The 27,017-nt window shown below is 36.6% G+C and overlaps 2 protein-coding genes across 2 annotated transcripts in view; both read left to right on the forward strand.

Annotated features, from left to right (window-relative positions):
- The window catches only part of LOC134536656 (phosphatidylinositol 3-kinase catalytic subunit type 3), a 74,643-nt gene that overhangs the window by 4,673 nt on the left and 42,953 nt on the right, over positions 1 to 27,017 (forward strand). The window contains exons 3-8 of the mRNA XM_063376466.1: positions 3,810 to 3,966; positions 7,335 to 7,448; positions 10,013 to 10,171; positions 11,282 to 11,377; positions 16,762 to 16,959; positions 24,697 to 24,882. Coding sequence (XP_063232536.1) covers positions 3,810 to 3,966; positions 7,335 to 7,448; positions 10,013 to 10,171; positions 11,282 to 11,377; positions 16,762 to 16,959; positions 24,697 to 24,882 — 910 coding nt within the window. The remainder of the gene's footprint in view (positions 1 to 3,809; positions 3,967 to 7,334; positions 7,449 to 10,012; positions 10,172 to 11,281; positions 11,378 to 16,761; positions 16,960 to 24,696; positions 24,883 to 27,017) is intronic.
- LOC134536660 (uncharacterized) lies at positions 16,977 to 19,948 on the forward strand. The gene is made up of 2 exons (XM_063376480.1): positions 16,977 to 17,433; positions 17,792 to 19,948. Exon 2 carries the CDS (start codon positions 18,068 to 18,070, stop codon positions 19,835 to 19,837), a length of 1,770 nt encoding a protein of 589 aa, XP_063232550.1. The 5' UTR covers positions 16,977 to 17,433; positions 17,792 to 18,067; the 3' UTR covers positions 19,838 to 19,948.

Genomic DNA, 27,017 nt, shown 5'->3' on the forward strand with positions numbered 1-27,017 from the left:
TGCATGGCATGTGTTGCAATGCCTCAAATTTTTTTTTTTTTTTTTTTTTTTGTAATTTGTTTGAAATATGTAAATACATTCAAAGAATCTCTATATCTCCCTCTATATCTCCCTATCTCTCTCCTCTATATACCTATATCTATATATCTCTATATGTGTCATACTATAGCAATTAAAATTTTAAGAATCTATGTTTTTACCTATCTATCCATTTACCTGTCACAGGTGTAACATAGGTATATAGTGTGTTTTTGGAAAAATCCAGCATGTGTGTGCATACTCGCAGCAATAGACTGGAACTTTCACTGGGCGCTGCCTCACCAGCCATTCAAAGCGAGCCTTGAGGTGGTGTGATGTGTTTTTCCAGATATTTAGAGAAAAACATTTTTTTAGTATTTTTCCCTATATGGTGTTGTGATTGGTCAGTTGGTCCACGGGGTTGCCTCCCTTTGTTTCTAGCTTGGTAAAGGAAGGTAACTGTGGGGTGCAAGTTAGTTGTCTTTCGATCATCGCTATGTGCGACCGTGTCGTCGGCTGCTCGCCAGCAACAATGAAGTTATGAATAGCTAACTTCACACGTGATGATTAGGGCCAGGTTAAAACGTATTAATTTTTGGATTTTTAACTTAAAATTTAAACAAAGGGACTTCAATTATTTTTGGTTAATCGAGCGACGCGCTACAGTGAATATGTGATACATCGTCTGGATGTAAGTTATTATTTACTGTTTTTTGTTGTTTTTTTTTTTTTCTTGAAGAAATAACAACAAAAGACTGCTTTGAACTCTCTTGTAATTCTTTATGTAATTAACATCAAATTTAAAATGTTATCCGGAGGTTTATTTATCATTCCTCTTCTTTTTAGGCTGTTTGGCGAGCGGTGATGAGGAACGGCCTAGTAAGGTCTTGCAGAGAAAGCACAGACATCGCTGCGGTAATCAAGATGTTGATGGCAGCACCTCACCTGCCAGCAGAGAGAGGACCACCGTACGACACCACAGTACGTGCTGTCAATATAGAAGATGGAGTTGCTGCGATAAAAGCTTATGCTCAGCAAAAAGAAATAACTCAGCAAATTCAGCCTCTGTTTGATTATTTTGATAGAGTATGGATGCATTTGGCTACACCACAGACATTTACCGTCTTCAATTTACCGAGGCGGACGAACAATTCACTTGAGTCTTTTCACTCTAAACTTTTGGGAATCATGGGACCTCACGTTAATATATGGCGTTTTGTCATATATTTGTCGAAACTCCTTAATACTTTCAGTTTGGAGTACCGTGCTGTCCTTGGTGGAAACCAAGTGAGACGAAACAACGGTAGCGTGACAAATACACAAACAATTCGACGATGAATGGGCCTGTTGCTGCGCGGACAGTACAGTGCAATTGAATTCTTGCGGCGAGCAAGCCATACAGTGGACACAATATTCAATGTATTTGCAAGGCAACATGATCTTGTCGATGAAGTGGGCGTGGTTGAGGAACGTATGGATGAAGAAAATGCTGACGATTTAGTACTACAGGAAGGACCCCAGGAACCAGAAGCTGCAGACTCAACTGCACACCCACATGATGAAGAGCCTGCAGCAGAAATTTGTAAAGTGTGTCTTTCAGAGAGAATATATCATATCCTTTTCCTTGCGGACATTATGTGTTGTGCAGTAATTGTGCAGATGTGCTTCTGCAGCAAGCTGCAGAAACCGCTGAACTGAAATGTCCTGTTTGCAGAAGTATTTCAAGTGGCATAACGCGTGTGTATTTTTAATAAGTTCATGTTATATATTTTAAGTTTTTTTCAAATGTTTTTTAAGAAACAATTATAATTTTTATGTAAATATAATTTGTCATAATTTGAGTTCTTGCATAAAATTATATGGGTGTGTCATTTGACATCGTGGTAATCCGTTCTATTAGATTTTTGTGTTTGTGTCTTTTTGTCTATACCGACTATTGCATAATGTTTAGAATGATGTGTGTAAATCTGGTTCTTGTTTATTTTTCTATGATTTTTGGAGAACTTTCCAAGATTTAAGATTTTGAATGAACAAACATTTACCTTTTCATTTATATGGATTATATAGATAGTTGTCGAAAATGTAAGACAAAACGCAAGAAATTGAGAAGTTGAACAATACTTGTGCTGTATTATTATGATGTGCATGTTAGTCATACATAAATTTTAGAAAGTAATAAAGAGGGGTAACTTTTAAAATCATTAAGAGTTAGTACATTTATTAAGTGTACCAATCTACTTAACTTTTTACAAAGCACAAGGTTCATATCTTCAACCTTCCAATCTAGTTTACTATTACACAGTGTGTCTATTGAGGAAAATCAGGGAAGGTAAAATTGGTCAGGAAAAGTCGGATAATTTACTTCAAAAACTGGAAAAGTCATGGAAATTCCTCAGTGGTAGTAATTTGAGGGGGAAATGTCATTTTCCGGTATGTCATCACCCAGACTTTGAACACATTTTTTTTTCCCCAGATGTATTGGTGCTTAGTCATACAAACTGTAAAAGGTGTATGCGAAGTTCTGTTTGAACTAGTGCAGCTGTAGGGAAGGTGAAGGCTGGACTGTCTTAATTTTTTCCAATAATTGCAAGTAGGTAAACTATTTTTAAAAAAATTCATCAGGGAAATTTGTAATTTTGATCATGGAAAATTCAGTGAAAATTTTCAACAGATTTGTGTGAGCACCCTGAGTGCCACATTATATTGATTATATCATTTTCTTATAATGGCTATTATTTGAGAGATTTTCCTGTAAATTTATCTCAGAAGATATCTTGCAGTCGTTGTTGGGTCAAATTTTCAGACCACATATTTAATAAACTTTTATTTTTGAGATTACTTATGATTATGAACACTTGCGTGATTTTTCGTTGCTATTAAATAACAATTAGAAAAATAATTGTTGACAAAATGTTTTGGAGAAACATAAAATGGTAAAGAGCTATTGTGATATCAAATAATAGCCATGACAAGAAAATGATATAACCAACATGGTATGCGAGACAGAGTCTTAATAATGTTTCTGATCACCTTAAAAATAACTGATGAAAAATTAATTAGTTGTGACATTTGGAATGTTGTGTTGCAATGGAATGAAATGGTGAAGTGAATTTCTAGAAGTTTCATGCTCACCTTGTAAGGGGTCGTCCATTAATCACGTGATGTTTTTTTAGCAAATTTTTAACCCTCCCCTCCCCCCTAGTGATTTGTGGTGAGGTTTCAGACAAATACCCCCCCCCCCCCCCCCCATCCCCAATTAATCACGTGTATTTTTTGGTGCAAAATATTTTTAAAAATTTTGGAATATTATCTTTAAATATAGGTATAATCTAATTTAATTCTGGAAAATTAAGCACAGTGATAAAAATGTCCCGACACACATTTAGGTTGCAGGTTTATTCTCACTGGCATAAAAATAATAAAGAAAAGGCTTATATGTGATTCACGCATGTATTCGGCGCCAAAATCACAGTCTTACTAGCGACTGGCAAGCCGAGCCTGGTGGTTCATGTTGCGGCGGGCGGGGATATTGTTGCCTGGCTACGGCGAGTCAAGGTCACGCATCGCTTTTCGGTTTAGTAGAAATTGGACGGAAAAAAAAATACACGTGATATCTCTCTACACCCCCCTCCCCCCTTGTGATATTTCGTGATTTTTCCCGACCCCCCCCCCCCCCCCCCCCCCCCCTTTTTCGAGTCTCACATGATTAATGGACGATCCCTAAGTAATGTGGTTCTCTGATATAGCATGTATTAGTTTGCATATTTTTGTATGTTTATTTTTTGTTGCAGTTGGAATGAGTGGGTCACACTGCCTGTGATGTTCAGTGATCTGCCCAGAAATGCGCAGCTGGCATTGACCATTTACGATTGTGTCGGGCCTTCGCAGATGCAACCAGTGGGCGGCACCACAATATCCTTGTTCGGAAAGCATGGTGTTTTTCGACAGGTATGGAGCGCATCAAACATAGAAATGTTAACGGGCACTATGACAAGCCATGTGCCAGAGATTTCTCCAAGGCTCAGATTGAATTATTGTACCTGATAAATCTCTCCACCATGATGTAGATCAGTTGTTTTGAAGGTTTTATAATATAAAAACTAACTCCTACAGCAATCACAGGAGAAACAGTGGTATGGATTGAGATGCATGAAACTTTATTCATGGCCTGAACACTGACTTTTACTCCTGTCGTGTGAACTAATGTTTGTGGATACAAGTCTTTGCTATGTTTGGTAGGCCTGGATTATTCGTGTTTCGATTGTCACTTCCAATATAATTAATTGTACTGTACAAATATCTCATTACCCTCAGACTAGCACAATAAATTCCAGAATAATTCAGAGATTGTTTTATTTAATGTTTTCACTTATTTAAAGTGGCTTACCAAACTATTTTTGTTAAATGTTGTCTGATTACAAATATTGTTTAAGATTTATAACTTTTGCCTGTAATTGTTTTTTTTTTTTATGGTTTCATTTTTTACATTTATTTTTGGACAGCAAAAATTATGGCTAAAATGAGTATTTTCAGTGGCGTTTTTGGGCACAAAAAATTAGTTGCACAAATTTTGAGTAGGATAGGTACGTTCAGGGAGCTTCTATCTTTAATATTCCAACATAAAATTGTATGGTCACCGCTTAGTCCCACAGAGATGTATTATCGAGTAGAATACTGCACAGCAATTTGGTGCATTGGGTGTATGGACAATACATTTCTTGCAAGTTTTAACCGCTAACCTCAGGAGCAATACAAGGGCACAGCACCTTAACCACAGCCCTAGTGGCAAACCTTCCCCCCCCCCCCCCCCCAACTCCTTATTACACAGTGCCCTACAATTGGCAGTCACTTGAAATTTAATGTTAATGCCGCCATGAGCTTTGAGCCAATCACCCTGCGTATGTTGTACGTCTTACTCTTACCCCCAATCGCCTTGAACCTCTGTACTACTCTGAGAAGGAAAACATAAATTGTTTAACACTCTTTTATTAACTTGCCTCACTGAGCAAACAAACAAAAGAAATTTCTCACATGAAAGATAACATTACAGTGTTCAAAAATTACAAATGAATGTTACAGTTTTTGCAATAAAGTTTACAAATCAACTAACACTATATTTATGAAGATTTCACTTTACAGGAAAGGTTAGAATAAATTCTACATTTAATAAAGTTATGTATGTACAATCTCCTATACAAGAGTATTTTTTTACAGATACACCTCTTAACAAGAAGTGGGATGCAAGCCCTTATGCACTTAACTTACAAAGGTGACTACCTAAGCTTGTTTTAAGTATAGGCACATACTCATCCTGTCTTCTCTTACTTGGGTTCAAATCGTTTACAAACTAAAATTGTAGATTTATCTCACTCAGTTTGTCTTGGACTATTTCCTGTTGTGGCAAAATTGATGCAACATATTTTTATCTCGCCTATGAGGTATGACAGCAAAAATGCACGCCGTGTAGCACAGAGTTCTACCGTCTAACGCGGTCTCTTATGTCACTACGCCGTGCCCGCCGCACTCTGCATGTACAGCTCTCCTCATAAGTGTCACCAACTTGCAAATACTCTATGCAACCCACAGCCTGATTACATTGAATTCTCATCCAGTAGCAAAATCTCCAGTGAACCCTTCCCCCTGGAAAAAGTCCAAGGCATCCCTAAAACTTTGCAAACTGGCTCGATGCCATATCTAAATATATAAAATAGGATGGTATGTATGTATGTATGTATGTATGTATGTATGTATGTATGTATGATATTGATAAACTCCGACGATGTTTGACCAATCGCCATGAAAGTTGGCACATCAAAGTGTTTTTCCATGGAGAAGGTTTTTATGCTATCCCTTTTTTGTAACACGCCGCTAGATGGCGCTGCAGCGCATCAACTTCTAAACCATTCAACCAATCGCCATGAAAATAGGTATACATAGATATTTGAACACTGAGAATATTTTCACAATATAAATTTTGCTGTAACTTTCCACTAGATGGTGCTGCAGTACATCAACTTCTACACCAATTATCCTATTGCTATGGGTAAACAGAAAATCATATGTCATAGTCTCATAGACATACAAATAACAATTATGTGTCAATTTCTCTGTGTCCACCACACTGTCATATAGTGCTATCCATTTTTATTTAACTCGCGGACAATATATCACCCTGTGTTCAGCCCGGGCAATGCCGGGTACTGCTGCTATAACTATATCTGAACATAGAGAATATTTTTGCTATATCCAATTTGCTATAACTCTCCACTAGATGGCGCAGCAGCACATCAACTTCTATTCCGTTCAACCGATTGCCATAAAAATTGGTATGTATGTGTGTGTGTGTATGTGTGTATATATATATATGTGTGTGTATATATATATGTGTGTGTGTGTGTTTGAACACAGAGAATATTTCCACACTTTCCATTTTGCTATAACTCGCCACTAGATAGTAGTGCAGTGCATCAACTTCTATTCCGTACAACAGATCGCCGTGAAAATTGGTATACTGTGCTTTTGACTGTCATTAATTTTCAATAACAACAAATACTTATAGTGACTGTGATGTGATAAGTATTTGGTGAGTGAGTTTAAAATTGAATGGCATTTCAAACGCTTCATGGATTCTAGATTACATACAAACCATCCATGTTAGATAAATAGAGGTAAATAAATAAACAGTGGCAGGACAACATCCACCGGGTTCTGTTGTTAGGCCATAAGGCTCGTCACTCCCCGCATAGCCCGACCCATAAGAGCTTCGAAGATTATGTTTGCATCAAAGTCCTCAAGTAGCTGCCTGTGGTTGCCGAACTGGTATCAGTATCCTTGCGAACTAGCCTTACTGCTGCCCTAGCCGTCATGGGTGTCTAACAAGATTAATACAGTATACAGACACGAAACTATTTACTTACAGCCAAAGACACAACGGCGGAGAAAGAGTAAACTAAAGACCTTTCTGTCACCCCTGAGCAGGTTTGAATACACAAATTTGCGCATGCGTATACTCCGCAGTGGAAATTAGCCTACATACTCATAGGATGTCAGTCAACATGGGAGGGGAAAAGAAAGAGAATAATTCCTACTCTTCTCGGCTAAGCGCCACGCATGAAGGGCGCACTGATTAAATCCCTATGTCTTCTGACCTGCCACCAGTACAAGGAGCAACCATTTTTAATTTATAACAGCCTTATATTCCCAATTATAAAATGTGTTTTTTTAATTGAAATAATAGGTAGTAAAAAAATTAATAACTTTTTAATAGTAGATAGTTTGCTAGTTATGTTTTCATCAGCACGTACTTCTTTTCACAGGGCATGTTAGATCTTCGCGTATGGCCAAACACTGTAGCAGATGGCAACTTCCCAAGCAAGACACCGGGCAAAGCTCGTGATCATGGTAAAGAGCAGATGCAACGACTTGCCAAGGTATGGATAAGACTCGAGTGGCTCTGAAGTGTATTATCTGCTCGTGGGAGAGAGAGATAATATTGTGGACTGTCTGGGCAGTCATTGTAGTAGGCACGTGTTTTACAGATCATGTTGTAATTATTACATGGTTTGTTCTGGGTCCTCGCCGTAGGATAAATGGATAAAAGGTACTGTGCAGTGGTTGCCTGTGGTATGAATGATGGGGTGATTCCATTTAAAAAAAAAAAAAAAAAATCAATATAAAAGTTCTGTAGCTGAAGGTCATACTTCATAAAGAGAAGCCCAGTTTATCACAATTTTGCTTTAGTCTTGTTTAATACTATTGATGATGAAGTATAAATTTTCTTCTATTTACACTTCTGTGCATTTGGCAACATATTAACATGCTGTTTCTTTTGAAAAATGTAAAGTTGATAATTTACTGTAAAATAAACTATCTAGAGTTATGTGGTGTCTAAATTATTCTTATTAGATTATGATTCAATTATTCTTTCAACTTACAGGAATTCAAAACTAATGCTAGCATCTCTGTTCAGCCACAAGGATAACTGAGCTTTTAGTATACAAATTTGTGCCATAGGGTGTTTTATAAGTAATTTAAGTATTCTATTTAGCAAGATGTGTAAACGACTGCATTGAATTAATTATGTTATAACATGAACTAGAATTTTGTTTCCAACCACGTGGCAATAACTGCCTTGTATCAGCCGTGGTGGGACCCATTAAGGGGCCCGCCTAGTCAGGGGTGTATGTGTGTTAGTGAGGCGGGATGATAAGCGCGACGCTCGCTGGTGCTTCCAGCGCGGTATAGCCTCTAAGCGCAAGTCTCTGAACTGGCGCGCATTCGTCTCGTCGTCACAGGATAACTGTGAAATTTGAGCGGTGGCCGTAACATTATATGGCGGAGAAATGAAGATAAAGGTGTTATGCAAGCCCCTTAAGTGCTTTCAAGGATCTGTACTGATTGTTTTATGCCTAAAAATTACTCTGAAAACACGCGTTTTAGGCATTTTAACTTTTCTAAAAATACAGTTTAAAAACTTAATCCGAAATTAAAAGTACTTTTCGGCCCTCAGCGAACTCTTAAATGCTATTCGTAAATAGGCCCCACTCGGATATCTTGAGTAGTTTTGAAATCGCGTTGTTTTTCCTGAAGCTCTGCACACCGTATGTGTGCCCAGGTAGGCGGGCCCCTTAAGAGGTCACAGGGTGATTCAGCAAGTATGTATGTCCAATGCAAAGAGCAATTAGATCTGTGTCGATTAAGGAGAGTTTCTTACTAAGAGGGAATAATTTCAGTCCCTCCCTATATGGGCCTCATTGCGCCTTAAGAAAGAGAGTCACTGGGGTCAGTATGCTCACTTTCATGTGGAGGCACCCATTAATAATGATGATGGGAGCTGAATATATCCTGAATGCACCCTCGATGAATGTCAATCGATCCCCTGAATGTGGGGCTTAAGATAGACGACCAGACACTTGTCAGTAAAACGTATGACCGTCCTGGTAATGTTTGTAACGTTATTCTCAGAAACACTGTTATTACACACAATTGTTACATGTGTGTCTCAATACAGTCTTAAGTTCCGTATATGCAAAACATTATATTACTCTCATGACATCAAACATTTTCTTCATGTTTAGTTTTTTACAGGCACACACCGCACATTAGCATAAGTTAGTACCTATTGGCCAATGGAAAAGGTGTGGGATCCAGTACCACTTCGTTTCCATCCTGGACTGTTCACAGTTTGGTCATGCAAAGGCTAAAATTTCCCGTTTTTCCATTTTTTTGTAAAACGTTTAATGTTGGGTGTTATTGTTTTTAATTTCTAGGAATTTTGTTATTTCATAAGTTTATTGTATTTTTTGACAGATATGAGTTAAAATGTGTCTTTTACTTATTTCACCATAATAACATTACATTGACTGGGATACATGATCAATTTTTATATTTAAAAAAAAGGTTTGTTATAAGCAATCAAGGACAGATTTACGTATAGTGATAAAAATATTTCATTTTTTTTTTTTGTAAAAAAAGACCTAACAGCAATATGAAATTGAGTTAATAAAATATGAAACCAAGTAAAAAAAAAAAATATATATCCATTTTGTCATACATTTTAGTACAAAAGTCATGCAATATAAATTATATTAATTGAATCAAATATGTTAAATGATCACATTGCTGTATTTTGAGTTAACGTTTGTTAAAATTTTGATTTAATTCTTAATTTTAGTTGCTTTTAAGTGCTATATGATGTATTAACTTGTATTTTAGTGATATATGGTGTAATGACATGCTGGTTTTTTTTTTATTGCAATTCATTAAAAAATCTGCTCTCTATGTATTGACATTTTTTCACCTTAAGGAGTTATAGCTCTGGAAACTTAATGAGAAATGTTTTTGTGTTTAGTGAAAATGTGTTGTTTTTTTTGTGTGTGCTGTTTTGTCGGTTAACATACTTGCATTTGTGATTTTGTGTATGGTGGGAACCTGTGTTAACATAAGATGGTATGAATGGCTGTAATAGATACTAATGTTGGATTTTGATTTTCAGCTAACCAAAAAACATAGATTTGGCCACCTTATGAAAGTCGACTGGCTTGATAGACTAACGTTTCGAGAAATTGAAATGATCAATGAGAAGGAGAAGCGGAGTTCAGATTACATGTTCCTGATGGTAGAGTTTCCTAGCATACAAATGGAAGGCGTTCCGGTAGGTTGTCATACTAACTGTTGTGGTATGTGTTTGAAGAGGTACTTCATTTATTGTTAAAAATATACAAATAGTTATTAATATATATATATATACACATACACACACACATACATACACACACATATATACTATCTTTCTAAAGAAGTAATGTGTATAGCTCTGTGTGTGATTCTGTGTGTTCTTTAGTTTGTTTGTTTGTTTAGTTTGTATATATAAATACACACACACTTTTGAGCTAATTGATACATGCATTACCATGTAACTTTGGGATTCTTTGAATTAATTCTGACTAATATGTAGTTTTTGTATTTGTATCTTGTGTTCAAAGCACTGGTACTGTGTAATGGATAAATGCATTAGATTAGTTGGTGTTGTAAAGTTTTCTCAGAGTTATCAAAATCTAATTTTTATTTTTATCTTAAAAGCTCATCAAAATACTTTCAGTATTTTATACAATAAATATCAGTTTTTTTTTTTTAAAAAAAAGGAGATTAGTTGTATATTAAAGGATATAATAATTCAATCTGGAAGGCACAGAATTTTTTTTTTAACACTGACACAGACCATTATTATTGTTGTTGTTGTTGTTGTTGTTGTAAAGTTGAAGAAAAAGTGTTCTAAAATCTCAAATTGCATTAAGAATAAGCAGTTTGAAAAATACTTCTCTTGCAGATTGTAACCATGTTTATCAATTATGTTCACTCAATGGAAAATAAAGTTAATGTATGCTCAAGGACCTATATATATATCAGATGAAGCGGTCGCAAAAACATTCATTACTGCAAAAACCGCTTGTCATTTTTAAGTCCTTTGAGTTGAGGGTTTATTTACATATTTTCGTTTCACTGTGTGTTTAAATACAGTTTTGTTAGACGCGGACCCCAAATTGTTACTGTCATTTGACTATAGGAAGTAAAACATTGGTGATGGCTGCTATCTTTCAGGTTCAATCTCAGCTCCCTGGGAGACTGACATTTATGATCACTGATTTATTTTCATAAGCTCCTATTAATGATTGCTTTGAATATTTTTGATGCATTTTTGCCAAATTCTAGGTAGTTTTTAGCATCTAGAAAGCAAACGAGTATCTTTTTTTTTATATTGCAGCATGCAGTAGTGTTCTACGAACAAGATGGTGATGAGGCATACCAGTTCCGAGTGAATGCAGACATCGTAACAGTTCCTGATAACGAAATATTACAGGTACGGTGGAAATAACTTCACTCATTTTATATAGTATGTGGTTTGTTGCTTTAAGTGAGGAGTTGTTTATATGTAGAGACCTAAAAAAGAGGTTATTTCTTCTTAAAAACATTGTTATTTTTCACAAAATTCACAATAGAAAGTAAGGTTTTTTTTTTTATGTTGACTATTTTTAGATGGCAGGTAATTTTAAAAAATTAAACCATAACCTAATTTCATAGAAATTCTATTTTGTAGTTGTTTTATCTTAACTACTTTTAAAACTAAAGGTTCATAAAAATTCTAACTGTGAGATTTGAATTTAGTCATCAAAAGACAGCATAGTGAACATTTCAACATTGCTTTATTTTGTGTTCTGCCTTCTGTCTGTGATGACTAAGTTGTAGTCACTAAGTAAACATTCATTGTCAGTATTCTTTGTAGGTCTACAAACAGCATGCAGGACTACTAGTGCAAACTGATTTTAATTTATACTCTGAGAAGTTGGCATTTTCAACATATCTATGTGCAAGGGATTTGCCATCTTCTTTAAGGGCTTCGTAACCCTAGAAAAGATTAGTGTTCTTAAAGTGATGGAGTTCAAGAATAGTTTTCATTAGTGAAATAAAATCTTCTGACTTGTTAAGAATGATGTTCTTTGGGTTAAAACATTTATTTTTAGCTTTGAATATTGTTGCAGATGAGTCATTGTCTAACATCATTACCACTAGAGCAGTTTTGCCTGGAGTTCACATGTTTTTCACTATTTAAATGCTTTGCAAAGGAATATTTTCTTTCAAGCATAACTATTCAGTTGCAGTAATTACACATTAGTGTAACTGCATCGGATGCATAAACACAGTCGCTTTTAAACTCGTCAGCTCATTGCCTTGTACTAACCACATTTTTTGGCATTTTTTATGTGGAGTAATTAACATTTAAGACAAGAAATATTTATAACTGTGTTACCTATTTACACAGCCTATGTTGAAACCGCAAACAGGCAGTTATAAAAAAATTGTTTGGTTGCTGAAACATAGAAGACGTCATTCGGAAAGCAAATGTATAAACAGTAGTAAAGAGTGCTGGGATAGAAGGGGGTGGCATGTGTAGGCGATTGAGAAAGGGAAGGGAAAAAGTGGTTAAATAAGGCATAAGTAACTCAGTTTAGATGCAGAGCGTATAGTTTTTCAACAAAGTTTCTCCAGCCCTCTGCCAACATTTCAAATGCAGTGAAGAAATTAAACAGCAGTCAAAACAGGCATAAGTGACTCAGTTTAGAAGCAGACAGTTTATAGTTTTTCAACTAAGCTTTTCCAGCCCTCTGCTTGATATGTGATCATACGGTGATGGTTTTTGGTGTTTGGGAAAAGATTTACCAAACATGAGCAGTTGGAAATGTATTATTTATTTGTGTATAAAATTGTGAAAAAGAACAAATTATAAAATTGCATTTTAACTTCAAAGCATCACAATTCTCATTATTTTTCGAGTTTATCACTATTGCAATTTTTTCATGTCTGAATATATATGTGATTTTGCTTACATCCGTCTTTCCTTTCATATCTGCTGCAATGTTTGTTATGGTCCGTATCTCATCATTCACAATCCATCAGACTGTTTATATATATATATATATATATATATATATATATATATATATATATATATATATATATATATATATATTTTTTTTTAATTATTGACCTAGATCTTGTTGGAAAAATTTATATAAGAATATCTCAATTCTCCTTGTAGATGGTTATGTATTGTGTTTTATTGAAATGTCAGTGGGGTCTCTAGGAACACAAAGTAATCTAGACTCTTGCTGTGTTTTGATTTTCCCTGTTTATTTTTTTTTTTTTTTTCCATCTTCCATCATCATATATGTAGGTTGTTAATTGGTTTACTTTCTTGCTGTTTCACTGTTGAGAATTTATCATCCTTGTGTGTTTGTTGAAATGTTCTATTTTTTATTGGTTTCTGTCAATTTTTTAATTGTCATTAAGCTGCTGAATGTTTGTGGATTCCTAAGTCTGTACATTATTGCTCTGTCTTGTGGGCTTTAGTCATTTGTCTTGTTCTTTTTTTTTTTTTTTTTTTTTTTCTCGTGTGAGGCAATGAAAAACCGTTCATTTAAATTTATATTGCAGCACTACGTCACTATTGTCATTAAACTTGAACTATGAAAACAAATTAGCATTTTTTAACTGTATGCAGCTCAATGGGTGTCCTTTCAGATTTGTGGAGTTATTGGTACAAGGTACACTAAAATTTACAGTTTTGTCTCGATTTTAAAGCATTCTAATGTTCATCTGCTGGGCTGACTGACTGTTACTTAACACTATTTATGAATGTTTGTTGTTAGTGATGGCTATAAAAAGTGTTCTTTTGCATAATTATAACTGTGAGCACCTCTTTTATTGGATATTAACACTATTAAAAAAATTTTCATGACTTTAGAAACAAATTACATATTTTAATATCATAATTCAGAATTATTTTACAGAATTGTTGTATTCAGAATGTGTGTATGGTGTTTGCATTGATACATAAAGATTGAATAGTTAGTATACTTTGGTTGTATTAATAATCCAGAGGATTTTTGTAATTTTTCTTGTGAAACTTCATTCAAAAAATAAGGCCTCTTTCAAAGTGACTTTGCACATAATGAGAGACATCCTGGGATATTTTAATGTCGCCAATCAGTGATGGTAAACATTGTATTTTATTGGGTGTTTAGTGAGGAAATATGCTTTAGAAAATAACATTAAAATCAGACTTTGATATTATTGCAGTGTAGTCAAAAACCATTGGCCTAAGTATTTACCATACATGTGCATTTTAGAAGTATTTATTCTGTTTGATGACACATGATACTGTGTAAGAAGTATCTGCACAAGAGGTGTTTATCTACTATCTATTCCATCCACAGCATTTCAACATAACTGAGTCCACGGTGAGTCAGGCAGAAATTTGCCATTTGTTTCTGAACAACGTCTCGAAGTGCTCAGAGTTCACAAGTGCCATGTTCAGTCGGGCTTGAGACTGCCAGTAGAGTCTCGTCATTTTGAGAATGTTGGCATTGTAACTTGGCTTTTAATCATTTCTATGCCAAGCATATGCCAGTTTTTCAACTGAACTTTAGAGTTGCTCTGTCAGAAAATTTTTACATGCTACTAACATATTCTGAATGTGTAATGGGTTTCTATGGTGTGCATAAATATGCAATTACTTGCACAAAATGCATTGTATACAAGCAGAGAATGCTATCCGTGTGTCTCAAGGTAACAATTTTAAACTTATTTATTTTTTCCTTGTGTTTTTGAGGGTATATGTTGTTCTATCATAAGCAAGATATGTGGCTGCATCACTAATTTTTAGTCTCAGAGTTAAAAAAATTAGGAATTCATTTGGATGTTTTTAGAATCACATGGTAATGCAGATTCATTCTGATTTTTATACAAACCAGTGAATTTAGCCAAAATTTTGTTACAAATGCAAAAACTAATTGGTTGATCTTTCAAAGTAAGTGGGCTACCTACACCCCTGACAAAAAAATGTTTCTGTTAGTTAATTTTTGTGTTGTAGATGTTCTGAGTGATATAGATTATGAAAATAAGATATTTGTTCTTATTTTTTGTTTTGTGGTTAAATAATGTAATATTTTTTAATAACCACTTAAAATATTTCAGGTAAGTTAATCCAGTATTGAAAAATTACACAGGTACTTATAACTGTAGTTTTACATTTGGTGTATACTTCTATATATAATTATGTTACATGTATACATACATGTAATGCATACAAAGTGAAAGAAACTAATAATCACTTGTTAAAAAATAAATATATTTTTTTATAAGTTATGTAGTTCAGTGGAGCACACACACTGAGAAATTGCTCTCAAATTAACGATTGTCATCATTGGCAGTAAGAGACGTTGAGATATTGTATCGTAAGATTAAAAAAAAATATATATGCTAAAAGTTGTGCCTTGTGAAAATCTAGTAACCTGCTTTTTTAATTTTTTCATTGGTAGACTTGTGTATATGTTGGCAGTGGGTTTTTTCCAGCTGTATATTCTGTCTTTTTCTTCACAATGACCATTTTCCACTTGGGTGAAAAATTATTCTGTCCATAAGAGGAATTCCACGAAAATCTGGCATAGTGAATTTCTAGACTAAAACTGGAGGGCTCTGATACAAAAAAATATGCACTGTATATGCAGCAAATATGAATGTCAAACATCAAAATGCATCAGCTTGTGCCAAATCGCCAATTTGGCCTTTTGCATTGACAATTTTGTTCAAAAAAGGATGAGAATAATTAAATTAGATTGCATCCTATAATATTTTTTTTAGTGATGTAACTATCGCTAGGTGTAAGATCAAGTAATGGTTGTAATATTCTGGTAATGACTCAACCAAAAAAAGTAATATTTATTGTATAGAATAATATTTACTGTGTTATTTTTATCAAATCTTATTCAGTTCATCACACACACTGCAAACAAGTCGTCCATTACTCTTATTAAAAAATCATATTTCTGAAAACAGATCTCTGCATTTAACCACATTTGAACCAACTGAAAGTACTGCTAACTTCACAGAGTATGTTTAGGTTTTTGTTTTCTAGAAAAGTTCTAGTTTCATTTATTTTATATTGGAGTTCCATTTTTTTTCAGTTAGCTATGCAATTCTGATTTACATTTAATATGATAATGTTTTATTTGTTAGTCTAAACTGTTTCAGAATAAAAATCAAGTAAAGTCAAGTGCTTTGAACTAAAAAGTTGTTTTGATTCAGACAGAGAATTTACTAATCTATGTGCATTATAAATAATTTGCAACAAATATTTGTCAAATAAAAGTTTCCCATTTTTTTTTTCTTTTTTATATATTTATATTAGTCAGTTTATGCAAAAGAGTAATGCTCTTTATAACTACTTCACCCATGTTTCTAATATTATTTAATAAATATTAGTAATTAAAAAATTGTAAGTAAATTCTTCATAATGTCTTAAAGTGGGATAAAAATAAGATGCATCGAAATTTCAGTGGATAAAGATGATGGAAGTGCAAAACGAACACGTGCGCCCTGAATCTTTTCTGGCGTCGTCATCTGAGAGTTAATGAATAATGCAATGTGTGTCTGCACGTGTTCTTGACCTGTTCCATTGATTGCCTCGGTAATCCCTCCTGCTCGTAGTCTTCCCTCTCTCCGTCCCTCCCCGTCTCCTCCCACCCTCCCACCCTCCCAGTCTTTTACGGCTTCAGTCTCGTGCTTCACGGTGGCGGCCTAGCCGAGGAGGGTGGGGGGCAGAGAGCAGTGTGCGGCGGGGAGATGGTAGCCGCGGTGCTGGTGACCGTGCCGTGGGCGTGCTGCTGGGATGTGCGTGCCCCGCAGGAGAACCTGGTGGAGAGCAAGCACCACAAGCTGGCGCGCAGCCTGCGCAGTGGCGTGTCGGACAAGGACCTCAAGCCCAACGCCAGCATGAGGGACGTGCTGAACACCGTCGTGGCCCAGCCCTCCACCACGCAGCTGACCACGGAGGAGCAGGACCTCGTCTGGAAGTTCCGCTTCTACCTCAGCAACCAGAAGAAGGTGTCGTGCTTATGCTGCTTGCAACTTTGTATATTTATCCTGCATTACAGCTAATCTGAACGCTAGGATTCTTGCCAAGTGTTGCATTTCAGTAAAAAGGATGTTTAAATATTAAAAATGCAGGTAAAGGTCTTTCATCCGGCACTTAAGGGTTTACAGTCATGTAGGGCAACTTTGTGCCAGTGGGTGTAACTTTGCTCCACTAGCTTCTTTTGTTTTAAAAGACAGTTAACAATATCTCTTTATTCTGTGGAGAGAAATTTTTTTTTGTAAACATTTCTGAAATTTCACTTTTCCTGTCAAGTTGGCAGTAGTGCAGACAAGTCCTCTCATCTATATTAAGATATGTTTGAATTCAACTGTGATTTTTAGTTGATTTTGACTGTTGTTTTAAAGTTGTCAGTGTTTTTAGGGTGATGGTCAAGGAGACACCTCTTAAAAAGCACCATCTGTTTCACAGTTAACACTTTAATGGTAAGTAAATAAAGTGGAATAACAAATAATGAAAAAATTACTAATAATACAAATGCATGCTTACCTTCAATTCAGAACATTTCAGGGCAACTTTGCCCCGGCTCAAAGTTACACACAATTTGTGTTTCTGAGATGTTTTGTAGGCCTATGTGACTGTGTAATTTACCAAATATTATATTGTAAACCTAATATTTTGATACAAACCAAAATCTTTTCACAGCCTATTTTAATGTTTAAATATTGTAAAAAAGATACTGTATTTACGGTACAAAGAATGCTAATTTAGGCCTAAGTGATTGAAACTGTAAATGCGGTGATTTCAAAATATTACTTATTGTACTGTATTATTTGTTTACAGAAGACTGTACAATGTCTGAGCTGAGGAAAAAGAAGTTACCTGGTACCAGGCCATATAAATCATATACTGATGCTGTTCTACAGCAGGTATTAAGAGGATATCAAAGCAGGTAAAATTGGTCATCGCCAAGCAGAAAGAGAGTATGGTATACCAAGGAACACAATTCGCAACAAGTTAAAGCGATGCCACGAAAAAGCAATAGGCAGGCCTCAGGCGTTTACCGAGATAGAAGAGCAGAGTTTTGTAAACCATGTTATAACATGCAGTGAATTTGGAATGCCTTTATCAATGTGTGATGTGCGCTTTATCGTAAAAGGTTACTTAGATTCAACAAACACTAAAGTGCCTCAGTTTAAAAACAATTTACCAGGCGTGGATTGGGGTAGACTGTTTCTAAAGCGTCACAAAGCTGAGTTAGGTCAAAGGTTCGCAAGTAATATCTCAAGATCCCGGGCTCAAGTCAGTGAAGACATGGTAAAACATTTCTTTGTGCATTTAGAAAAAGAAATTGAGGGTGTACTACCTTGTAACATTTATAACTATGACGAGACAGGTTTCCATGATGTGCCTAGTAAGAAAAAACTTCTTTTTCGACGAGGGTCGCGCCACCCTGAACTGATTTTGAATAGCACAAAGTCTTGTTTTACCACAATGTTTTGTGGAAATGCCTTAGGAGAATTTCTTCCTCCTTATGTTATCCTGAAAGGGAAACAGAAATGGAGTGACTGGCTGAAGGGTGCTCCACCAGGCACTAGGTTAAATGTAACACTTCATGGGTGGATTGATCAGGATGTCTTCGACGATTGGTTTGAGAACCACTTCCTTCCTTTTGCTTTGAAACATCCAGGCAAGAAAGTGTTAATCGGAGACAACATGTCAGCACACTTGACTTTGAAAACCTTAAAGTTATGTACTGAAAACAATATATCTTTCGTCATGCTTATTCCCAATTCCACTCATTTACTCCAACCTCTAGATGTGGCATATTTTTCGTCGCTAAAGTCTAATTGGAGGAAAATCCTGTATGATTGGAGACAAACCAGAGAAGGAAAACATTGTGTTGCCCTTCCAAAATCACTTTTTTGTCAGCTTCTAAAGTTTACACTAGATATGGGTGAACCAACTGCATCAAGTAACCTAGTGAAAGGGTTTTTAACAACTGGTATCCATCCCATAGATAAAGATAAGGTTATCCAAAAATTGCCGCAATATGCTAAAGAAGCATTGCAGATAACTGACAATGTAGGTGAATGTTTCAAATCATTCATATCAGAAGTGCGTTCTTCTGATCTGGATAAGGTTCAACGATCAAGAAAGTTTAAACTACCTATTGAACCTGGCAGGAGTGTATCAGTAGAAGAAGTAGAAACTTTCTATGACAAAAAAATTCTGTGTGCGCGCTCAGGACCAAAAACTAGAGGTGGTGTTCGGAAGTTTCCAGGACGATGTAAGGTTATCAAACCAAATAGGCCTAGGGAAGGCGAGCACATTCCATGTACTAGTACTTCAGAAAGTCGGGACGTAGTTGACGTTTGTGTGTCATCAACAATACATGCTGGCCCTACTATGTTACTTGAAGATTGTACCAGTGAACATGCTAGCCCTACTGTGTTGATGGAAGATAGTACCTGTGAACATGCTAGCCCTACTGTGTTGATGGAAGATAGTACCTGTGAATATGCTAGCCCTACTGTATTGATTGAAGATTGTACCAGTGACACTATAATCACAACCAGTACTGTAGTCATTAATCGCACAGATGGTTATAAGGTTAATGACTATGTAATTGTAGTGTATGATGGCCATACTTTTCCTGGTACAGTAACATGTATAGCTGAAGAAGAAAATGAACTTTTGTACAAAGTCAAATGCATGGCTACATCTGGTGGATACTGGCGCTGGCCAGATCATCCAGATGAAATTTTTTACAGAGCTTGTGATGTTATTTGTAAGATACCTCCTTGTAACATTGAACCTGTCAGTGGCCGAGGACATTTTAAAATTAATGAACCTCTCCTATTGTCAAAAGTGGTTTTAAAAATATGAAAAGCTGTTCCAACATGTTGCATGTACTGTACAGTATGCAATAACCAATTAAGTCATGTCAGATGTTATAAAATAGCAGACTTTGACAAATAGAGATATTGTAACACATTATGTGTGATGGTTTTATTTTAACATCTTCATTTAACCCTACAAAATTTATTTCTATTAATAAACAGATCTAGAAAATACATTTTCACTTTTTGTATCATCACTGTTGAACGAAAATTATGGTAAAACTTGACAAAATACTTGATATTTGGCACAAATGGTAAGCTATATGTGTAGATTAATATCTACTTTGTGGAGCAAAGTTATACTCTCCAGCAATAGCCACCTTTTTCATGTTAAATAAAAGCAAAATAAAAATATGGTGCAAAGTTACACCACTGACTTGGTTAACTTTGCTCCACCAGAAAAATCAACATTTTAAATATTTATATTCATCTAACACATGATACGTTTCCAAAAATTGGTTCCTTTCCAATATATGGACTAAATGATTACACAGATTTAGCCCACTTTTTTATTTCACAATCTTGGGACAATCAAAATCCTGTTAAGTGGACCAAAGTTAGGCCACTTGACTGTACAGCTATGTCGGAGTATTGATTTTGCCAGATTATCAAACATCGGCATAGTTTCAATGGGAATACCAAGTGTGTAAATGTGAACTGTACAATATTATGTTCAAGAAAACAGGAAAAACTGAAATTAAATGAAAACCGTCAGTAACGATAAACCTGTGCGAACTAAAAACGCCAGCAGTGCATAATGCGACCTGGCTGTCAAGGTTAATAATTGACAGAATTCACTTGAAAAACTCCATGATCGTGAGCAGCTCAATTAGTGCTGGAGTCCAGAATGGGTCAAACCATTGAATGCCGGATAAAAGACTGTTCACTATTCCTGTCTTGATGTGTTGTCAGTTGGAAAGGTGTAATATGGGCTATGTTCAATTTGATGTCCAAGCAGTTGTAAGTACAGTAATTTCTCATAAGTATATTCTAAAATGTTCTTATTAGCTGGAATGCACAGTACCCAGATGTATGTTTATGAAACAATATTAATTAGGGACAAGATTTTATGGTTTTTTAGGTCATTTTTGTTTTTAAAACAGGAGATTTTGGTGTTGAACATTATTTTGGTGTTGAACATTATTTTGGTGTTATATATTGTGTTTATTCATAAAAATGGTGTATTTTTTTTAACAAATATGAAACTGCAATATTTTGTAGTACTTATTTCACTCACATATAGTCTCATTTTAACTGATACATGATGCACTTATACAATAAAATAATTTGTAATAAGCATGTCTCAAAAAGAACTATTCTGAAAAATAAAAATAAATCAGCATATTTTTGATTGTTCAAAAAATTTGCCAATGCGATAAATGTAAAATATGTAACTAAAAAGAGATGCAAGATAAAACAACATGATGTATTAATTTTTTCCAATACTTTTTGGTACAAAAGTCCTGCTATATAATTACTTTTAATGAATTTATGATTATAAAAGATGTGTGGTTTGAGTTAAGTTTTTTTTAATTTGCTGTTTATTTTCCTGTTTTTAGTTAAATGTTATTGCTAAATGGTGCATTAACTTGCATTTCGGTGCTATGTGTTGTATGACATGCTTTGAGGAGTTATTTTGGTTTTATTGCAATTCATCACATAATCTTGTCCCTAATAATAATGTATGGTTCTGTTCTCGAGTATGAATGATGAATATATGAGTTATTCTTGTTAGTTCTTTGATGGCATTTCCTTACATTTTGTGACAGATGTCTTAGCTCACAATGTCCTCAAATTTTCTTGGGCAGGTATATAAAGTAATATGGCAAATGGTATCATACACCTTTGACAAAATTTCTATCTCAGTAGAACCAAACTCTTGTGAAAAAAATATATGGGAAATTGTTTTGACCGACAGATGAAGTCAAGTTTTAAATCACCTGGCACCTTCATGGAGATGACTGATGAAATTATGATGGATGGATGAATGCTACAGGCTTGACTCAAATGTAGTATAAGCACCAACACAATATCCGATTAACTCACAGTTCTTTATAATCTTGGCAGTCAGGCGCCTTAAGGCATCTCTGCTTAGCTGTGCTAGCGTAATATCCTACCTTTACTAATTATGTTATTCTATTCGTGCACAGTAACTCAGATGACATCGTTAAAGTACACTAACATTTTCCTGATTGAAATGCATCCACTTTGGCAGTTGAAACATACTGCAAATAAAGAGGCAATCGTGTCTCTTAAAACAGACAGTTGGGAGAAGTGAATGACTGTGCATCACTCGGGGCAGCCAGTTGTCCTGTACCGCTGGTCACATTTTGGGCTTGCTGCTTTGCACATGCAGCCAAACATTTCCTTGTAGCATAGTGCAACTAGCTGAAATTTTACTCAAACTCAGACATTAGAAAAAAATATAATTGAAAACTTGAGGATATTTTCTTGACACCCTTCTGAAAAACATCCTAAACGTCACACAGAATCCTGTATCTGTTTTTCCCAACATTTAAAAAAAAAAAAAATAAGTTCATCATCATGAAAGTTTGCCAATATTCATTAAAAAAAAACTAGTAGTATCTAGACTTTTTGATCAAAAAGGCAGATTCTTGTTTGGCTGTGTGTCTGCAATGAATTTTATAACATAGTGTACTGGGGAAAAAAAGAAGAAAATTCATTTTTTTTTTTTTTTTTTTTGTTCTCTCCCCTTCAGAAAACAATCATTTTTAATGTTTCTAATGTGTTATAGTATGGCTAACCCTCAACATAAATTTAAAAACCTACAGAGTGGTGAAGCAAAAATGAGACTTAACATATTAAACATTTATTCAAACAAATTAAGACAGTAGATCAGGTAATCTACAACAATGTGAATGAGCCGCTCCTTAGTGTTTCACTCCTCTGTAGCATACAAAGGTCTGCACAAACTAAACATATGATTAAGCATACACAGACTAAAACAGCTGAACCAGCTTAGTCTAGACAACAATGACATTCTGTTGGGTCATCTACTAGGCGATTAGACTAACTGGAACTACGTTATTTAAATGATTAATGCAATGGGGGATTTTTATTTAATGCAGTTTTTTGGACATACACCATTGCATTTATACCTTGTTTTGTTATGGAAAAATTCTGAAAATCAGAGAAATAAATAAAAATGTAAAAATAAAAATTTACAGAAAACAAGACTGAATCAGCTGATGTAAGACAAATGGAACCAACGATGAAACTAAACAAGTATTATGGACAACACAACGATGACAGCATGGACAAAAAATGTTCAACATATAAATATCATACAGCACAAGAATTCTGTTGAAGGAACTTAGTCATGGAAAAAATAATACAACAACACAGACGAACACAGCGGGCTAACAATGAGACAGATTAAATGCAGGCAGACAACAAACCTGGACAACATAGCAAACATATAAACAAAACAATTGATTTAAACAAGTACTATGGACAACATAATGACGATAGCACTGACAAACTCAGAATATTTCCAGTGTAAACAGTTTTATTATTTATTTTTTTTTCCGGAATTTTTCCATCATAAACTGTGCAGAACTGCAATGGTGTATATCCAATAAAATGCATTAACTCAAACTAGTTACAGCTGGTCTGAAATAAACATACCCAATTTTTATGTATAGCCTTAATCATCTATACTTAGTTACAAATGTCAATGCATGTATTACTGCCTTTATCTGTTTAAATGTAAATACTTCAGTTGACACAACTTAATGCCATATGACTACTACAAACATGTTTTAACATTAAACTGTTATATTTAAATGTATTCCTTAGTGCACATAATATTGAGAAACTACCTCTGTATTATGTCAGATGGGTCGCTTTCAAATGTTCTACCTGAACTAGCCATTACTTGCCTTGTTCCTTGATGCCTGGTGACCTAGAGTCGATGGGCGCAAGTGATACCACTGGGGCGATGCTGTTCCAAATCTGATGCATGAGTGTACCAACTTGGTCAGGAACCTGGGACGGGATCTCGACAACACCGACTCCTCCACGTCCGGATCTGTTGCCACGACTTTTCCAACTTGTTCGGGATGGTGGTTGAAGGTCCTCAGCATCACCAACTCGTTCAGGCTGCTCCACTAGCTCAGCAACTCATCGGGCCTTCGGCACTTGTACCCCGGGTAGCCGGACTCGTTCTGAATCATCAGGTACTAAGGGGAGATTCTCAACTCGCATGGGGGCAGAGACTCTCGCCACTGGCTTTTCTCATCATCGATGGGCATAGGTTGTCCCTACAGGTTCTTTTGTTGTCTTCTCTAGTCCGGAGCTACACAGTTGTTTGTGGGTGTGGTGGAGGTGTCTCTTGCTGCCTCGCAGTCTGTTCGGAGGGGAACGGCGACAAGGTTAACATACCCAGGCTGCCACGTGACGTCACCAGAATGCCACCTCTAGTTGATACGCCCCATTCCATAGTGTGCACAGCAGAACAACATACATTAGGCGGTTGTTACACTAGGCAAACTGATCGCGAAATCACTCGTACGGCCCACATAGGGACTACAGGCACAGGGCTTAGGACTGTTGCGGTTCTACACCCCACAACAAATGTTAAACTTTAATACGTATAAAAAATATTTCAAACAAAAGTTTCACAGCATTGAAAAAACACATCTCAAACATATGTTAAACAACACGTGCCAAAACACAGCCACCTTAGTATATGCAGCATGTTATTTTGATAGACAAGGACATAACACGTGGTGCATTGAGAATGAATTATGACCTGGGTGTGCGTGATGCAATAACCCAACGTGGGAAGAACCGTTTGATCGGACCGCTCGTGGCTGGAGGCAGGCCCTGACCAAGTTCCTGAAGTGCGTGAACTGGAAGCTGGCGGCGGAGGCGCGGCAGGCGCTGGACCTGCTGCAGCAGTGGGCGCCCATGGACGTGGAGGACGCCTTGGAGCTCCTCGGCCCCAACTTCACCCACCAGGCCGTGCGGAGGTACGCCGTCACCAGGCTCAAGCAGGCCCCCGACGAGGTACGCTCCTCTGCTCCCTTTCTCTTCCTGAGCCTCTCCAGAGATGCTGAATTTTATTTACAATGATATAATCATAATGAAGTTAAATGAAAAATGTATCCTCTGTGAATTACAATTTGTCATTTCCATGACATATAAATACCTTTCAATTTTCATATTTGTTTATTGATGCATGTATTTTAGTATTTAAAAAATGCAGTTGATCTTTCCTATAGTTGTGGTCTAGGTAGATATATTTCTCACTCCAAAAGCAGCTGTTTGACAAATTTAATTTAAATTGTTTGAGCCTTTTTATAAAGAGCTGGTATTATCATAGAATTAATGAAAATTTGGCAACGTTGAAGCATAATAAATGTTTTGATGGAATGTCCAAGCTCAGAGTGATTGGCTGTAACAAATAGCTTCCCTTGGGAAATAATTTGTGATTCAGAGTTCAATTATTTTCTAAGAAACTACTGCAGCTGTAAAAATTTATTAGTAGACATCCTTAAGTGTCTCTTTCTAAATTAAACAAAATTTTCAATAATGAATAGTAATAAAAAGTTTTTTGTGAACTAAAAATACATAGTTATAACTGTTGCGTGCCTGCACCACACTGACGTCAGTTACCCTGCCACAATGCAAGGGACCTGGCCAACGCCTGGAGGCTGGCAACATGCCGCACACTCAGCTGCTCGCCACGCATCCAAGGCTGTGGAAAGATGGTTAGGCCAAGCCGAAGTGCACTGACTTCCGCCAAAGCCCTTCTTCGCGCTCACCCTACACATCCCCTCTCTGGCCAGGATGGTATAAAAAGCTGCACCCAAGGAGCAATCAGCAGTTCCTAGGACCGCCAACCCTACAAAGCCTCCTGCGCGATTGCTGCCTGCACCCTGACCCCTTGCACCACCTCCAGATATCCGATGTCGAAGCCTGATCCAGACGACACCATTGCCGCTAAGGTTGAGTAATATGACTGACACTATAGGGTGTACCGCTACAACAACTAACCAGGTGGCATGTGGCGTATTATGAATTGTAATAAACCCCTCATCACTAGATTTATGCATATCTCTTCTTTTGGATAGGGAAATTACCTCAATTCCCCCCCCCCCCTCCTCTTTCTCTAGACTATAAGCTGTTTCTCTCCCGACTAGGCCCTTTGTACGCACGCTGCTGACCCCGAGGAAAGGGACAGGTGACAAGCTTGGTGACATAGGTTCGACCCTTGCACCCTTACGCTCTACCTCGTTCCTTGCCAACACAACAGTGTGGTGATTTATTAGTGGCTGGAAGTACTCCACCATATTGACCTTCCGAAAAAACAGTTGCACCTGAGGACGGGGCAGTCGTGCAGGAATGCCACAACAGTACACCGCATCACCGTGGGCCTGGTTGGCCAGGCATCTGCAGCCACCAGCTACCTTTCAACACCTCTCTTCCTTGCTCCCACCCCATTCGACCTTATGCCCTACCGAAATAGAGAAGGGGCAGGAAACCCTTTTGGGCAGATTGGCTAAGAAGGGGGAAACCCTGCCCATATTAAATCATGCCACAGAGCTGCCACCCAAGCACAGAAAGCAGGGCAAGAGACACCCCAGCTTCCACCTAGGCCCTTGATCACACTGCCGAGTAGACCTTCTGCTAGGGAAAAGATGCCCCCTTCCATCTGGAGGGAATTAACTCTGGTACCGGCACCTGTGGCGCTGCTGCCACCAACTTCGTGTAAGTGACCCCGGGAGGCATAACCTGTCATCTCACGAGCTAGCGCTCCCGCTGCTCTTCAATCTGTGGCCCGAGCAGAAACCTTCTGGCCAGGCCGCAAGCCCACCAGGCCGGTCACCGAGCCCCGGCTCCTGGCCGCAGGTGCCTCTTCTAAGGTAAACCATCACCAACTGTTCTGTGGCGGGGCAACACTTAAAGGCCACCTACCTGACTCTATCCTCGGGTGGAGCTTAGGAGGCTGACATAACAAAAAATGCATCTTTAACCTTATATCGCTCCACTTTGATGTTGACCTGATGGTGATATCCTTTTACTTATTACAATTTACTTTACTCCAGAGCTGTCTTGATACACAATTGACAAAAGTGTGTTGTAAATCAAAAGCTATTTCTTGGTTTTAAGATAAAACTTATGAATTTAAATATGTTAAT

Source organism: Bacillus rossius, chromosome 1, assembly GCF_032445375.1.
Source record: "Bacillus rossius redtenbacheri isolate Brsri chromosome 1, Brsri_v3, whole genome shotgun sequence".
NCBI classification, from domain to species: domain Eukaryota; kingdom Metazoa; phylum Arthropoda; class Insecta; order Phasmatodea; family Bacillidae; genus Bacillus; species Bacillus rossius.